The sequence below is a fragment of the Cottoperca gobio genome, unplaced genomic scaffold (assembly GCF_900634415.1).
Source record: "Cottoperca gobio unplaced genomic scaffold, fCotGob3.1 fCotGob3_64arrow_ctg1, whole genome shotgun sequence".
In the NCBI taxonomy this organism is placed as follows: domain Eukaryota; kingdom Metazoa; phylum Chordata; class Actinopteri; order Perciformes; family Bovichtidae; genus Cottoperca; species Cottoperca gobio.
Genome location: NW_021167060.1, coordinates 331062 through 349670, shown reverse-complemented (window position 1 = coordinate 349670; position 18609 = coordinate 331062). Strand labels below are relative to the sequence as shown.

Sequence of the window (18609 nt, the reverse complement as noted above, 5' to 3'; positions counted from 1 at the left end):
GATGAGCTGTGGTCTCAAGGTCTTAGGTGCCTCAAGGGGCGGTAACCCTCGAACACCGTGGTGGACCCCGGTGGTCAGGGAAGCCGTCCGACTAAAGAAGGAGTCCTTCCGGGTTATGTTATCCGGGAGGATGAGTGATGAGTTCTGTCCAGAAATGCTGAAGGCTTCGGGTGTTAAGGGGCTGTCTTGGTTGACACGCCTCGTCAACATTGCGTGGAAGTCTGGGACAGTGCCTAGGGGTTGGCAGACCGGGGTGGTGGTTCCCCTATTTAAAAAGGGGGACCAGAGAGTGTGTGCCAACTACAGGGGTATCACACTTCTCAGCCTCCCTGGTAAAGTCTACTCCAAGGTACTGGAAAGGAGGGTTCAGCCGGTAGTCGAACCTCTGATTGAAGAGGAACAATGCGGATTCCGTCCTGGTCGTGGAACAACAGACCAACTCTTTACTCTTGCAAGGATCCTGGAGGGGGCCTGGGAGTACGCCCATCCGGTCTACATGTGTTTTGTGGATCTGGAGAAGGCGTATGACCGGGTCCCCCGGGTGATACTATGGGAGGTGCTGCGGGAGTATGGGGTGAGGGGGTCACTTTTGAGGGCCATCCAATCCCTGTACGCCCAAAGCGAGAGTTGTGTCTGGATACTCGGCAGTAAGTCGGACTCGTTTCCCGTGAATGTTGGCCTCCGCCAGGGCTGCGCTTTATCACCAATCCTGTTCGTGATTTTCATGGATAGGATATCGAGGCGTAGTCGTGGAGGAGAGGGGTTGCAGTTCGGTGATCTGAGGATCTCATCGCTGCTCTTTGCAGATGATGTGGTCCTTATGGCCTCATCGGTCTGTGACCTTCAACAGTCACTGGATCGGTTCGCAGCCGAGTGTGCAGCGGTTGGGATGAGGATCAGCACCTCTAAATCTGAGGCCATAGCTCTCAGCAGGAAACCGGTGGATTGTCTACTCCGGGTAGGGAATGAGCCATTACCCCAAGTGAAGGAGTTTAAGTATCTCGGGGTCTTGTTCGCGAGTGAGGGGACGATGGAGCGCGAGATTGGCCGGAGAATCGGAGCAGCGGGGGCGGTATTACAGTCACTTTACCGCACCGTTGTGACGAAAAGAGAGCTGAGCCAGAAGGCGAAGCTCTCAATTTACCGGTCGATCTTCGTTCCTACCCTCACCTATCGTCATGAAGGCTGGGTCATGACCAAAAGAACGAGATCACGGGTACAAGCGGCCGAAATGGGTTTTCTCAGACGGGTGGCTGGTGTCTCCCTTAGAGATAGGGTGAGAAGCTCAGCCATCAGGAGAGACTCGGAGTAGAGCCGCTGCTCCTTTACGTTGAAAGGAGCCAGTTGAGTTGGTTCATCTAGTAAGGATGCCACCTGGGCGCCTCCCTAGGGAGGTGTTCCAGGCACGTCCAGCTGGGAGGAGACCCCGGGGAAGACCCAGGACTCGGTGGAGAGATTATATCTCCTCACTGGCCTGGGAACGCCTCAGGATCCCCCAGTCAGAGCTGGAGGATGTGGCCCGGAGAAGGGAAGATTGGGGTTCCTTACTGGAGCTGCTGCCCCTGCGACCCGATCCCGGATAAGCGGTAGACGATGGATGGATGGATATATATATATATTATATATATAAAAAGCATCAACCTGCTCTAACGCTGCATCCCTCCCCAGATGTATTTGGGGGCGTGTCCTCCGACAGGTGCAGGCCGATGTCATACGAGGAGAAGCGCCAGCTGAGCCTGGACATCAACAAGTTGCCTGGCGACAAGCTGGGCCGCGTCGTGCACATCATCCAAACACGCGAACCTTCGCTGAAGAACTCCAACCCGGACGAGATCGAGATCGACTTCGAGACGCTGAAGCCCTCCACGCTGAGAGAGCTGGAGAAATACGTTTCCAGCTGCCTCAAGAAGAAGAAAAAGGCGTCAGGTAGATCTCTTCTAGAGCAGTGGAGACTCACCTGAGTCACTCGCACACCGAGGTGTGTCACGCATAATTAGATTCTGGGAAACTGTTGGAGGTGAAACCTCTTCAGTTTAAAGACTCGTGGATCCTGTTTTACAGCTTCTAACACAGATCACTGAAGATGTGAGATTAAAGTCAAACATCTATGAGAACAAATGTAAAGATTTACCAGGTAAATAACTCGGAATAACATACATTTAGCAAGTAAACACTCAACATTTCTCTGCGATTAAAGTTTTATGAGATAACTAGATAAACATCCCTCACAGATCATCTTGAAAGGAAACTCTGAGATTAAAGGGTTAAATCTACGAGCAAAAACTCAAATATTGACGAGAAAAAGGTCATAAATGTCTAAAAAAATAACACATATCCTGAGATTGGAGTGGTAAACGTATGAGATACTCCGTTAAACCCTCACAGATATCTTTAAAAGGAAACTGTGACTCATCAGAATTTGCATTTCAAGCACAAATAATATTACATTTTCACTGATCGTCTGCGAATCGGCCGGACGTTTCTCTGACGCTCCTCCAGAGAGCGAATAAGTTCACTGTGTGTTTGACGTGAGACTTATTCTCACTGGGTGGTCTTTTCCTCCCGCTCGCTAAATGTCGTGTTGTTTCCTTCGTGTTGCAGCAGAGAAGCCTCTGGAAACCACGAACGTGACAAAGATGAAGATGGGATCCTCGTCTTCAGGCAGCAGTGACTCCTCCGACAGTGAAGACTCTGAGATTGGTAAATACGCACACAAAATGCTGCCCACAGCTCTTATTTTGAAAAACAGCAGCTGAATCTCCACAGCAGTGATGGCGGTGGTGGATGAGAGCCTGTGGACTGAGCTTTTCCACATGTTGACATGTTAAAGTGTAAACGACACAAATCTGCAGCAGAGCTCGCTAACGTTAGCTGTTAGCTGATAGCAGCCGGTATCACAGGTGCTATTCACTTGTGTTAAGGTGCGTTCAGGCTCCATTCAGTAAAAATGTGTATTTGGCGAAGGTAAAATATAACGCGTTGCGTTCAAATGTAATCTGTAGTTTCTGGTGAGAAACTTGAATAAATCCAGATGTTTGAAGATGTTTTTAATATAAAAAAGATTTAAAATGAATTCTGAGTGAAGTGTTTGTGTTCCATGTGCTTGTGTCTTCCAGGGCTGGTTCCCAAGCTGCAGAGGAAGATCTCCACTAGCAAAGAGCCCAAGAGGCTGCACCCTCTGTCCCTCAGTACAGCTCCTCAGCCGCCGCCACCACCGCCACCGCCGCCACCGCCACCGCCTCAAGTGGTCCAGTCCAAGCCCCCCCCCTGTGCAGTCTCTGGAAGCCTCGCAGATCATGGCCTCAGGGTTTGATCCTCTGGCTCAATTCATGAACCCTCACCTGACGCAGCCAAAACCCGAGCCCCCCCCCAACATTACTACTGCCGGGGCCCCCGCCGCGTCCGCCCTCCTCAACGCAAACACACCCAGTGGCCCAATGTCCAGTGAGACGCACCTGTTCCTGCACCAACACCCCACCACACCTTCACCAGGTACGCTTGCGTCTGTGGGAAGTTACTTTTAGAAATGACGCAATACTGAAGTGACGTCTCAGATACAGAATGATATTCAGGTTTTATCACATACAATTTAAGATTTTCCTTCAGATAGAATCGTCATCTGATGAGAAGAAGCAAATGTTTGATAAGAAATGTTAAGTTTGTGTCGAGTAATCCACTTATTGTATCAGCACAATGTTTGTATGAACTCTAAAGCATTTATTTATTTAATTAAGTTTTAGAACCTCTAACGACTGTTTCTAATTAAATAGCTTTTTATAAATGTTTCTTAATATAAGGATGTGACACACACAACACTGTTTACTGGTGATAACAGGAAATAGAACACTGGGGTCGTTTCCTGCGTATGGTAGTGAAAGTAGTCGCTGCTCCGTTGCTGATCTTTGTGTTGAGCTGCAGCGTCAGACGAACATGTAACATGTGACGTCCACTAAAGACTTCTCATGTAAAGCTGCAGCGTCAGACTAACATGTAACATGTGACGTCCACTAAAGACGTCTCATGTGAAGCTGCAGCGTCAGACGAACATGTAACATGTGACGTCCACTAAAGACTTCTCATGTAAAGCTGCAGTGTCAGACTAACATGTAACATGTGACGTCCACTAAAGACGTCTCATGTAAAGCTGCAGCGTCAGGCTAACATGTGACATGTGACGTCCACTAAAGACGTCTCATGTGAAGCTGCAGCGTCAGACTAACATGTACCATGTGACGTCCACTAAAGACTTCTCATGTAAAGCTGCAGCGTCAGACTAACATGTGACATGTGACGTCCACTAAAGACTTCTCATGTGAAGCTGCAGCGTCAGGCTAACATGTAACATGTGACGTCCACTAAAGACTTCTCATGTAAAGCTGCAGCGTCAGACTAACATGTGACATGTGACGTCCACTAAAGACGTCTCATGTGAAGCTGCAGCGTCAGACTAACATGTGACATGTGACGTCCACTAAAGACGTCTCATGTGAAGCTGCAGCATCAGACTAACATGTAACATGTGACGTCCACCTTAGACTTCTCATGTGAAGCTGCAGCGTCAGACTAACATGTGACATGTGACGTCCACTAAAGACGTCTCATGTGAAGCTGCAGCGTCAGACTAACATGTGACATGTGACGTCCACTAAAGACGTCTCATGTAAAGCTGCAGCGTCAGACTAACATGTGACATGTGACGTCCACTAAAGACGTCTCATGTAAAGCTGCAGCGTCAGACTAACATGTGACATGTGACGTCCACTAAAGACTTCTCATGTGAAGCTGCAGCGTCAGGCTAACATGTGACATGTGACGTCCACTAAAGACGTCTCATGTGAAGCTGCAGCGTCAGACGAACATGTAACATGTGACGTCCACTAAAGACTTCTCATGTAAAGCTGCAGTGTCAGACTAACATGTAACATGTGACGTCCACTAAAGACGTCTCATGTAAAGCTGCAGCGTCAGGCTAACATGTGACATGTGACGTCCACTAAAGACGTCTCATGTGAAGCTGCAGCGTCAGACTAACATGTACCATGTGACGTCCACTAAAGACTTCTCATGTAAAGCTGCAGCGTCAGACTAACATGTGACATGTGACGTCCACTAAAGACTTCTCATGTGAAGCTGCAGCGTCAGGCTAACATGTAACATGTGACGTCCACTAAAGACTTCTCATGTAAAGCTGCAGCGTCAGACTAACATGTGACATGTGACGTCCACTAAAGACGTCTCATGTGAAGCTGCAGCGTCAGACTAACATGTGACATGTGACGTCCACTAAAGACGTCTCATGTGAAGCTGCAGCATCAGACTAACATGTAACATGTGACGTCCACCTTAGACTTCTCATGTGAAGCTGCAGCGTCAGACTAACATGTGACATGTGACGTCCACTAAAGACGTCTCATGTGAAGCTGCAGCGTCAGACTAACATGTGACATGTGACGTCCACTAAAGACGTCTCATGTAAAGCTGCAGCGTCAGACTAACATGTGACATGTGACGTCCACTAAAGACGTCTCATGTAAAGCTGCAGCGTCAGACTAACATGTGACATGTGACGTCCACTAAAGACTTCTCATGTGAAGCTGCAGCGTCAGGCTAACATGTGACATGTGACGTCCACTAAAGACTTCTCATGTGAAGCTGCAGCGTCAGACTAACATGTGACATGTGACGTCCACCTTAGACTTCTCATGTGAAGCTGCAGCGTCAGGCTAACATGTGACATGTGACGTCCACTAAAGACGTCTCATGTAAAGCTGCAGCGTCAGACTAACATGTGACATGTGACGTCCACTAAAGACTTCTCATGTGAAGCTGCAGCGTCAGACGAACATGTGACATGTGACGTCCACTAAAGACGTCTCATGTAAAGCTGCAGCGTCAGACTAACATGTGACATGTGACGTCCACTAAAGACGTCTCATGTAAAGCTGCAGCGTCAGACTAACATGTGACATGTGACGTCCACTAAAGACGTCTCATGTAAAGCTGCAGCGTCAGGCTAACATGTGACGTGTGACGTCCACCTTAGACTTCTCATGTGAAGCTGCAGCGTCAGGCTAACATGTGACATGTGACGTCCACTAAAGACTTCTGATGTGAAGCTGCAGCGTCAGGCTAACATGTAACATGTGACGTCCACTAAAGACTTCTGATGTGAAGCTGCAGCGTCAGACTAACATGTGACATGTGACGTCCACTAAAGACTTCTGATGTGAAGCTGCAGCGTCAGACTAACATGTGACATGTGACGTCCACCTTAGACTTCTCATGTGAAGCTGCAGCGTCAGACGAACATGTGACATGTGACGTCCACTAAAGACTTCTGATGTGAAGCTGCAGCGTCAGGCTAACATGTAACATGTGACGTCCACTAAAGACTTCTGATGTGAAGCTGCAGCGTCAGGCTAACATGTAACATGTGACGTCCACTAAAGACGTCTCATGTAAAGCTGCAGCGTCAGACTAACATGTGACATGTGACGTCCACTAAAGACTTCTCATGTAAAGCTGCAGCGTCAGGCTAACATGTAACATGTGACGTCCACTAAAGACGTCTCATGTGAAACTGCAGCGTCAGGCTAACATGTAACATGTGACGTCCACTAAAGACGTCTCATGTGAAGCTGCAGCGTCAGACTAACATGTGACGTCCACTAAAGACTTCTGATGTGAAGCTGCAGCGTCAGACTAACATGTAACATGTGACGTCCACTAAAGACTTCTCATGTAAAGCTGCAGCGTCAGACTAACATGTGACATGTGACGTCCACTAAAGACTTCTCATGTAAAGCTGCAGCGTCAGACTAACATGTGACATGTGACGTCCACTAAAGACGTCTCATGTGAAGCTGCAGCGTCAGACTAACATGTACCATGTGACGTCCACTAAAGACGTCTCATGTAAAGCTGCAGCGTCAGACTAACATGTAACATGTGACGTCCACTAAAGACTTCTCATGTAAAGCTGCAGCGTCAGACTAACATGTAACATGTGACGTCCACTAAAGACGTCTCATGTGAAGCTGCAGCGTCAGACTAACATGTAACATGTGACGTCCACTAAAGACGTCTCATGTGAAGCTGCAGCGTCAGACTAACATGTAACATGTGACGTCCACTAAAGACGTCTCATGTGAAGCTGCAGCGTCAGACTAACATGTACCATGTGACGTCCACTAAAGACGTCTCATGTAAAGCTGCAGCGTCAGACTAACATGTGACATGTGACGTCCACTAAAGACGTCTCATGTGAAGCTGCAGCGTCAGACTAACATGTGACATGTGACGTCCACTAAAGACTTCTCATGTAAAGCTGCAGCGTCAGGCTAACATGTAACATGTGACGTCCACTAAAGACGTCTCATGTGAAGCTGCAGCGTCAGGCTAACATGTAACATGTGACGTCCACTAAAGACGTCTCATGTAAAGCTGCAGCGTCAGGCTAACATGTAACATGTGACGTCCACTAAAGACGTCTCATGTAAAGCTGCAGCGTCAGACTAACATGTGACATGTGACGTCCACTAAAGACTTCTCATGTAAAGCTGCAGCGTCAGACTAACATGTGACATGTGACGTCCACTAAAGACGTCTCATGTAAAGCTGCAGCGTCAGGCTAACATGTAACATGTGACGTCCACCTTAGACTTCTCATGTGAAGCTGCAGCATCAGACTAACTTGTAACATGTGACGTCCACTAAAGACTTCTCATGTGAAGCTGCAGCGTCAGACTAACATGTGACATGTGACGTCCACTAAAGACTTCTGATGTGAAGCTGCAGCGTCAGACTAACATGTGACATGTGACGTCCACTAAAGACTTCTGATGTGAAGCTGCAGCGTCAGACTAACATGTGACATGTGACGTCCACTAAAGACGTCTCATGTGAAGCTGCAGCGTCAGACTGACATGTGACATGTGACGTCCACTAAAGACGTCTCATGTGAAGCTGCAGCGTCAGACTAACATGTACCATGTGACGTCCACTAAAGACGTCTCATGTAAAGCTGCAGCATCAGACTAACATGTGACATGTGACGTCCACTAAAGACTTCTCATGTGAAGCTGCAGCGTCAGGCTAACATGTAACATGTGACGTCCACTAAAGACTTCTCATGTAAAGCTGCAGCGTCAGACTAACATGTGACATGTGACGTCCACTAAAGACGTCTCATGTAAAGCTGCAGCGTCAGACTAACATGTGACATGTGACGTCCACTAAAGACGTCTCATGTAAAGCTGCAGCGTCAGGCTAACATGTGACATGTGACGTCCACTAAAGACTTCTGATGTGAAGCTGCAGCGTCAGGCTAACATGTAACATGTGACGTCCACTAAAGACTTCTGATGTGAAGCTGCAGCGTCAGACTAACATGTGACATGTGACGTCCACTAAAGACTTCTGATGTGAAGCTGCAGCGTCAGACTAACATGTGACATGTGACGTCCACCTTAGACTTCTCATGTGAAGCTGCAGCGTCAGACTAACATGTAACATGTGATGTCCACTAAAGACGTCTCATGTGAAGCTGCAGCGTCAGACTAACATGTGACATGTGACGTCCACTAAAGACTTCTCATGTAAAGCTGCAGCGTCAGGCTAACATGTGACATGTGACGTCCACTAAAGACTTCTCATGTAAAGCTGCAGCGTCAGGCTAACATGTACCATGTGACGTCCACTAAAGACGTCTCATGTAAAGCTGCAGCGTCAGACTAACATGTGACATGTGACGTCCACTAAAGACTTCTCATGTAAAGCTGCAGCGTCAGGCTAACATGTAACATGTGACGTCCACTAAAGACGTCTCATGTGAAGCTGCAGCGTCAGGCTAACATGTAACATGTGACGTCCACTAAAGACGTCTCATGTAAAGCTGCAGCGTCAGGCTAACATGTAACATGTGACGTCCACTAAAGACGTCTCATGTAAAGCTGCAGCGTCAGACTAACATGTGACATGTGACGTCCACTAAAGACTTCTCATGTAAAGCTGCAGCGTCAGACTAACATGTGACATGTGACGTCCACTAAAGACGTCTCATGTAAAGCTGCAGCGTCAGGCTAACATGTAACATGTGACGTCCACCTTAGACTTCTCATGTGAAGCTGCAGCATCAGACTAACTTGTAACATGTGACGTCCACCTTAGACTTCTCATGTGAAGCTGCAGCGTCAGACTAACATGTGACATGTGACGTCCACTAAAGACTTCTGATGTGAAGCTGCAGCGTCAGACTAACATGTGACATGTGACGTCCACTAAAGACTTCTGATGTGAAGCTGCAGCGTCAGACTAACATGTGACATGTGACGTCCACTAAAGACGTCTCATGTGAAGCTGCAGCGTCAGACTGACATGTGACATGTGACGTCCACTAAAGACGTCTCATGTGAAGCTGCAGCGTCAGACTAACATGTACCATGTGACGTCCACTAAAGACGTCTCATGTAAAGCTGCAGCGTCAGACTAACATGTGACATGTGACGTCCACTAAAGACGTCTCATGTGAAGCTGCAGCGTCAGACTAACATGTGACATGTGACGTCCACTAAAGACGTCTCATGTAAAGCTGCAGCGTCAGACTAACATGTGACATGTGACGTCCACTAAAGACGTCTCATGTAAAGCTGCAGCGTCAGGCTAACATGTGACATGTGACGTCCACTAAAGACTTCTGATGTGAAGCTGCAGCGTCAGGCTAACATGTAACATGTGACGTCCACTAAAGACTTCTGATGTGAAGCTGCAGCGTCAGACTAACATGTGACATGTGACGTCCACTAAAGACTTCTGATGTGAAGCTGCAGCGTCAGACTAACATGTGACATGTGACGTCCACCTTAGACTTCTCATGTGAAGCTGCAGCGTCAGACGAACATGTGACATGTGACGTCCACTAAAGACGTCTCATGTGAAGCTGCAGCGTCAGACTAACATGTGACATGTGACGTCCACTAAAGACTTCTGATGTGAAGCTGCAGCGTCAGGCTAACATGTAACATGTGACGTCCACTAAAGACGTCTCATGTGAAGCTGCAGCGTCAGACTAACATGTGACATGTGACGTCCACTAAAGACGTCTCATGTGAAGCTGCAGCGTCAGACGAACATGTGACATGTGACGTCCACTAAAGACGTCTCATGTGAAGCTGCAGCGTCAGGCTAACATGTGACATGTGACGTCCACTAAAGACTTCTGATGTGAAGCTGCAGCGTCAGACGAACATGTGACATGTGACGTCCACTAAAGACGTCTCATGTGAAGCTGCAGCGTCAGACTAACATGTGACATGTGACGTCCACTAAAGACTTCTGATGTGAAGCTGCAGCGTCAGGCTAACATGTAACATGTGACGTCCACTAAAGACTTCTGATGTGAAGCTGCAGCGTCAGACTAACATGTAACATGTGACGTCCACTAAAGACTTCTCATGTAAAGCTGCAGCGTCAGACTAACATGTGACATGTGACGTCCACTAAAGACTTCTCATGTAAAGCTGCAGCGTCAGGCTAACATGTGACATGTGACGTCCACTAAAGACTTCTGATGTGAAGCTGCAGCGTCAGACGAACATGTGACATGTGACGTCCACTAAAGACGTCTCATGTAAAGCTGCAGCGTCAGGCTAACATGTAACATGTGACGTCCACCTTAGACTTCTCATGTGAAGCTGCAGCGTCAGACGAACATGTGACATGTAACGTCCACTAAAGACTTCTCATGTGAAGCTGCAGCGTCAGGCTAACATGTGACATGTGACGTCCACCTTAGACTTCTCATGTGAAGCTGCAGCGTCAGACGAACATGTGACATGTAACGTCCACTAAAGACTTCTCATGTGAAGCTGCAGCGTCAGGCTAACATGTAACATGTGACGTCCACTAAAGACTTCTGATGTGAAGCTGCAGCGTCAGGCTAACATGTAACATGTGACGTCCACTAAAGACGTCTCATGTGAAGCTGCAGCGTCAGACGAACATGTGACATGTAACGTCCACTAAAGACTTCTCATGTGAAGCTGCAGCGTCAGACTAACATGTAACATGTGACGTCCACTAAAGACGTCTCATGTGAAACTGCAGCGTCAGACTAACATGTAACATGTGACGTCCACTAAAGACGTCTCATGTGAAGCTGCAGCGTCAGACTAACATGTACCATGTGACGTCCACTAAAGACGTCTCATGTAAAGCTGCAGCGTCAGACTAACATGTGACATGTGACGTCCACTAAAGACTTCTGATGTGAAGCTGCAGCGTCAGACGAACATGTGACATGTGACGTCCACTAAAGACGTCTCATGTAAAGCTGCAGCGTCAGGCTAACATGTAACATGTGACGTCCACCTTAGACTTCTCATGTGAAGCTGCAGCGTCAGACGAACATGTGACATGTAACGTCCACTAAAGACTTCTCATGTGAAGCTGCAGCGTCAGGCTAACATGTGACATGTGACGTCCACCTTAGACTTCTCATGTGAAGCTGCAGCGTCAGACGAACATGTGACATGTAACGTCCACTAAAGACTTCTCATGTGAAGCTGCAGCGTCAGGCTAACATGTAACATGTGACGTCCACTAAAGACTTCTGATGTGAAGCTGCAGCGTCAGGCTAACATGTAACATGTGACGTCCACTAAAGACGTCTCATGTGAAGCTGCAGCGTCAGACGAACATGTGACATGTAACGTCCACTAAAGACTTCTCATGTGAAGCTGCAGCGTCAGACTAACATGTAACATGTGACGTCCACTAAAGACGTCTCATGTGAAACTGCAGCGTCAGACTAACATGTAACATGTGACGTCCACTAAAGACGTCTCATGTGAAGCTGCAGCGTCAGACTAACATGTACCATGTGACGTCCACTAAAGACGTCTCATGTAAAGCTGCAGCGTCAGACTAACATGTGACATGTGACGTCCACTAAAGACTTCTCATGTGAAGCTGCAGCATCAGACTAACATGTAACATGTGACGTCCACCTTAGACTTCTCATGTGAAGCTGCAGCGTCAGGCTAACATGTGACATGTGACGTCCACTAAAGACTTCTGATGTGAAGCTGCAGCGTCAGACTAACATGTGACATGTGACGTCCACTAAAGACTTCTGATGTGAAGCTGCAGCGTCAGACTAACATGTGACATGTGACGTCCACTAAAGACTTCTGATGTGAAGCTGCAGCGTCAGACTAACATGTAACATGTGACGTCCACTAAAGACTTCTCATGTAAAGCTGCAGCGTCAGACTAACATGTAACATGTGACGTCCACTAAAGACTTCTCATGTAAAGCTGCAGCGTCAGGCTAACATGTAACATGTGACGTCCACTAAAGACTTCTGATGTGAAGCTGCAGCGTCAGACTAACATGTAACATGTGACGTCCACTAAAGACTTCTGATGTGAAGCTGCAGCGTCAGGCTAACATGTAACATGTGACGTCCACTAAAGACTTCTCATGTAAAGCTGCAGCGTCAGGCTAACATGTGACATGTGACGTCCACTAAAGACTTCTGATGTGAAGCTGCAGCGTCAGACGAACATGTGACATGTGACGTCCACTAAAGACGTCTCATGTAAAGCTGCAGCGTCAGGCTAACATGTGACATGTGACGTCCACCTTAGACTTCTCATGTGAAGCTGCAGCGTCAGACGAACATGTGACATGTAACGTCCACTAAAGACTTCTCATGTGAAGCTGCAGCGTCAGGCTAACATGTAACATGTGACGTCCACTAAAGACTTCTGATGTGAAGCTGCAGCGTCAGACTAACATGTGACATGTGACGTCCACTAAAGACGTCTCATGTGAAGCTGCAGCGTCAGACTAACATGTGACATGTGACGTCCACTAAAGACGTCTCATGTAAAGCTGCAGCGTCAGACTAACATGTGACATGTGACGTCCACTAAAGACGTCTCATGTAAAGCTGCAGCGTCAGGCTAACATGTGACATGTGACGTCCACTAAAGACTTCTGATGTGAAGCTGCAGCGTCAGGCTAACATGTAACATGTGACGTCCACTAAAGACTTCTGATGTGAAGCTGCAGCGTCAGACTAACATGTGACATGTGACGTCCACTAAAGACTTCTGATGTGAAGCTGCAGCGTCAGACTAACATGTGACATGTGACGTCCACCTTAGACTTCTCATGTGAAGCTGCAGCGTCAGACGAACATGTGACATGTGACGTCCACTAAAGACGTCTCATGTGAAGCTGCAGCGTCAGACTAACATGTGACATGTGACGTCCACTAAAGACTTCTGATGTGAAGCTGCAGCGTCAGGCTAACATGTAACATGTGACGTCCACTAAAGACTTCTGATGTGAAGCTGCAGCGTCAGGCTAACATGTAACATGTGACGTCCACTAAAGACGTCTCATGTAAAGCTGCAGCGTCAGACTAACATGTGACATGTGACGTCCACTAAAGACTTCTCATGTAAAGCTGCAGCGTCAGGCTAACATGTGACATGTGACGTCCACTAAAGACTTCTGATGTGAAGCTGCAGCGTCAGACGAACATGTGACATGTGACGTCCACTAAAGACGTCTCATGTAAAGCTGCAGCGTCAGGCTAACATGTGACATGTGACGTCCACCTTAGACTTCTCATGTGAAGCTGCAGCGTCAGACGAACATGTGACATGTAACGTCCACTAAAGACTTCTCATGTGAAGCTGCAGCGTCAGGCTAACATGTAACATGTGACGTCCACTAAAGACTTCTGATGTGAAGCTGCAGCGTCAGGCTAACATGTAACATGTGACGTCCACTAAAGACGTCTCATGTGAAGCTGCAGCGTCAGACGAACATGTGACATGTAACGTCCACTAAAGACTTCTCATGTGAAGCTGCAGCGTCAGGCTAACATGTAACATGTGACGTCCACTAAAGACGTCTCATGTGAAACTGCAGCGTCAGGCTAACATGTAACATGTGACGTCCACTAAAGACGTCTCATGTGAAGCTGCAGCATCAGGCTAACATGTAACATGTGACGTCCACTAAAGACGTCTCATGTGAAGCTGCAGCGTCAGACTAACATGTACCATGTGACGTCCACTAAAGACGTCTCATGTAAAGCTGCAGCGTCAGACTAACATGTGACATGTGACGTCCACTAAAGACTTCTCATGTGAAGCTGCAGCGTCAGGCTAACATGTGACATGTGACGTCCACTAAAGACGTCTCATGTAAAGCTGCAGCGTCAGGCTAACATGTAACATGTGACGTGCACCTTAGACTTCTCATGTGAAGCTGCAGCATCAGACTAACATGTAACATGTGACGTCCACCTTAGACTTCTCATGTGAAGCTGCAGCGTCAGGCTAACATGTGACATGTGACGTCCACTAAAGACTTCTGATGTGAAGCTGCAGCGTCAGACTAACATGTGACATGTGACGTCCACTAAAGACTTCTGATGTGAAGCTGCAGCGTCAGACTAACATGTGACATGTGACGTCCACTAAAGACTTCTGATGTGAAACTGCAGCGTCAGACTAACATGTAACATGTAACGTCCACTAAAGACTTCTCATGTAAAGCTGCAGCGTCAGACTAACATGTGACGTCCACTAAAGACTTCTGATGTGAAGCTGCAGCGTCAGACTAACATGTAACATGTGACGTCCACTAAAGACTTCTCATGTAAAGCTGCAGCGTCAGACTAACATGTAACATGTGACGTCCACTAAAGACTTCTCATGTAAAGCTGCAGCGTCAGGCTAACATGTAACATGTGACGTCCACTAAAGACTTCTGATGTGAAGCTGCAGCGTCAGACTAACATGTAACATGTGACGTCCACTAAAGACTTCTGATGTGAAGCTGCAGCGTCAGACTAACATGTAACATGTGACGTCCACTAAAGACTTCTCATGTAAAGCTGCAGCGTCAGGCTAACATGTGACATGTGACGTCCACTAAAGACTTCTGATGTGAAGCTGCAGCGTCAGACGAACATGTGACATGTGACGTCCACTAAAGACGTCTCATGTAAAGCTGCAGCGTCAGGCTAACATGTGACATGTGACGTCCACCTTAGACTTCTCATGTGAAGCTGCAGCGTCAGACGAACATGTGACATGTAACGTCCACTAAAGACTTCTCATGTGAAGCTGCAGCGTCAGACTAACATGTAACATGTGACGTCCACTAAAGACTTCTGATGTGAAGCTGCAGCGTCAGGCTAACATGTAACATGTGACGTCCACTAAAGACGTCTCATGTGAAGCTGCAGCGTCAGACGAACATGTGACATGTAACGTCCACTAAAGACTTCTCATGTGAAGCTGCAGCGTCAGACTAACATGTAACATGTGACGTCCACTAAAGACTTCTCATGTGAAGCTGCAGCGTCAGACGAACATGTGACATGTGACGATCACAGATTTGTCTCCAAAGGATGAACTTCATGTTTTCTTCTGTGTTTGCAGCCATCCACAACGCTCTGCCCCAGCAGCCATCACGCCCGAGCAACCGAGCAGCGCCACTTCCTCCAAAACCCCCCCAGCCTCCCCCGTCCACGCTGCCCTCCCTGCCTTCATCCTCCTCGCCGCAGCTTCAGCCGTCGCTCCCGCTCCCCCAGCCCGTCCCTCGCCCCCGCGTCCCTTCGCCCCCGTCGCACGGCATCCTGGGAACCCTCTCTTCACAACCTCCCCAAGCCCTGCTGGAGGACGACGATGAGCCGACGCCCACCAACGCTCAAACACCCCCCCTCAGTCAAGTCCACACCTTCCTGCAGTCGCTGCAGGCTCGACCCGCCGCGCAGCCGCTACAAACGCCCTCGCCTGCGCAGGGCGCCTCTCAGCTTATGCGCGGGCAGGCTGTGACGACACCCCCTCCCGCCCTGACACAGAGACACATCTCGGGCCACGCGCACATGCGCCCGGCGATCCCTCAGACACATATGCCGACATCCCAGCAGCAGAAGGGGGTCGCCCTGCAGCAGAAGGTGCAACAGATGCAGCAACATCTACAGCAGAAGCAGCCGTCGCCGCGCAGCAAAGCTGAGCCTTTCTCAGGTAACACGTCACGTACTTTATACACTGTAAATATATATACTATATATAAATATATATGATTATATACTGTATATAAATATATATATAATTATATACAGTATATAAATATATATGTATATTTATAAACTGTATATAATTCTATATATATTTATATACTGTATATAATTATATAATATATATAGATATTATATATTATATATAATATATATTATATATTATGTAATTATATATAATATATATAATATATTATATATATATATATATTATATATATAGATATATATATATATATATATATATATATTATCTTATATATATTATATATATTACTATATAATAATATTATATATATATATATATATATATATATATATAAATTATTCTATATATCTATATATTATCCATATATTATATATACTATATATTATATATACTATACCTAATCTATATTTCATACTAACTATATACTAGTCTAAATATATTAATATACTATTCTAACTAATATTTAATATATACTATATATACTCTTCTCATACATATAATATTATATATTTCATATCTCCTATCTATCCTTTCTACTTATCTACTCTTATCCTAACTATATCCTCTTCTTCTCTCTCTATTCTCTATACTCCTCTCTTCTCTCTCCTCTCTCTCTCTTCTCTCTAATCTCTTCTCTTCTCTATATCTCTCTTCTGTATAATATTATAGCCCATCCATCCATCCATCGTCTACCGCTTATCCGGGATCGGTCGTAGGGGCAGCAGCCTCCAGTAAGGAACCCCAATCTTCCCTTCTCCGGGCCACATCCTCCAGCTCCGACTGGGGGATCCTGAGGCGTTCCCAGGCCAGTGAGGAGATATAATCTCTCCACCGAGTCCTGGGTCTTCCCCGGGGTCTCCTCCCAGCTGGACGTGCCTGGAACACCTCCCTAGAGAGGCGCCCAGGTGGCATCCTTACTAGATGCCCGAACCACCTCAACTGGCTCCTTTCAACGTAAAGGAGCAGCGGCTCTACTCCGAGTCTCTCACGGATGGCTGAGCTTCTCACCCTATCTCTAAGGGAGACGCCACCCGTCTGAGGAAACCTATTTCGGCCGCTTGTACCCGTGATCTCGTTCTTTTGGTCATGACCCAGCCTTCATGACGATAGGTGAGGGTAGGAACGAAGATCGACCGGTAAATTGAGAGCTTCGCCTTCTGGCTCAGCTCTCTTTTCGTCACAACGGTGCGGTAAAGTGACTGTAATACCGCCCCCGCTGCTCCGATTCTCTGGCCAATCTCTCGCTCCATTGTCCCCTCACTCGCGAACAAGACCCCGAGGTACTTGAACTCCTTCACTTGGGGTAATGGCTCATTCCCTACCCGGAGTAGGCAATCCACCGGTTTCCTGCTGAGAGCCATGGCCTCAGATTTGGAGGTGCTGATCCTCATCCCAACCGCTGCAACAGGATTGGTGATAAAGCGCAACCCTGTCGGAGGCCAACATTCACGGGAAACGAGTCCGACTTACTGCCGAGTATCCGGACACAACTCTCGCTTTGGGCGTACAGAGATTGGATGGCCCTCAAAAGTGACCCCCTCACCCCATACTCCCGCAGCACCTCCCACAGTATCACCCGGGGGACCCGGTCATACGCCTTCTCCAGATCCACAAAACACATGTAGACCGGATGGGCATACTCCCAGGCCCCCTCCAGGATCCTTGCAAGAGTAAAGAGTTGGTCTGTTGTTCCACGACCAGGACGGAATCCGCATTGTTCCTCTTCAATCAGAGGTTCGACTACCGGCCGAACCCTCCTTTCCAGTACCTTGGAGTAGACTTTACCAGGGAGGCTGAGAAGTGTGATACCCCTGTAGTTGGCACACACTCTCTGGTCCCCCTTTTTAAATAGGGGAACCACCACCCCGGTCTGCCAACCCCTAGGCACTGTCCCAGACTTCCACGCAATGTTGACGAGGCGTGTCAACCAAGACAGCCCCTCAACACCCAAAGCCTTCAGCATTTCTGGACGGATCTCATCAACCCCTGCGGCTTTGCCACTGTGGAGTTGTTTGACTACCTCAGTGACTTCCATCAGGGAAATTGACGATGATCCCCCATCAGCTTCCAGCTCTGCCTCAACCATAGAGGGCGTGTTAGTCGGATTCAGGAGTTCCTCAAAGTGCTCCTTCCAGTGGCCTTCTCAGTTGAAGTCAGCAGGGTCCCACCCTTGCTGTACACAGCTTGGATGGTTCCTCGCTTCCCCCTCCTGAGGTGCCGGATGGTTTTCCAGAAGCAGCTTGGTGCCGACCGAAAGTCCTTCTCCAAAGCTTCTCCGAACTTCTCCCACACCCGCTGCTTTGCTTCTGACACGGCAGAAGCTGCCGCCCTTCTAGTCCTTCAATACCCTGCAACTGTTTCCGGAGTCCTCCCGGATAACATAACCCGGAAGGACTCCTTCTTCAGTCGGACGGCTTCCCTGACCACCGGGGTCCACCACGGTGTTCGAGGGTTACCGCCCCTTGAGGCACCTAAGACCTTGAGACCACAGCTCATCACCGCAGCTTCAGCA

At 47.7% G+C, this 18609-nt stretch overlaps 1 protein-coding gene across 1 annotated transcript in view; it reads left to right on the top strand.

The window, feature by feature from the left end:
* LOC115006177 (bromodomain-containing protein 4-like) overlaps positions 1-18609 on the top strand; it is a 54197-nt gene that overhangs the window by 12478 nt on the left and 23110 nt on the right. The window contains 5 exon segments of the mRNA XM_029428269.1: positions 1669-1926; positions 2602-2700; positions 3117-3264; positions 3266-3492; positions 15469-16056. Coding sequence (XP_029284129.1) covers positions 1669-1926; positions 2602-2700; positions 3117-3264; positions 3266-3492; positions 15469-16056 — 1320 coding nt within the window.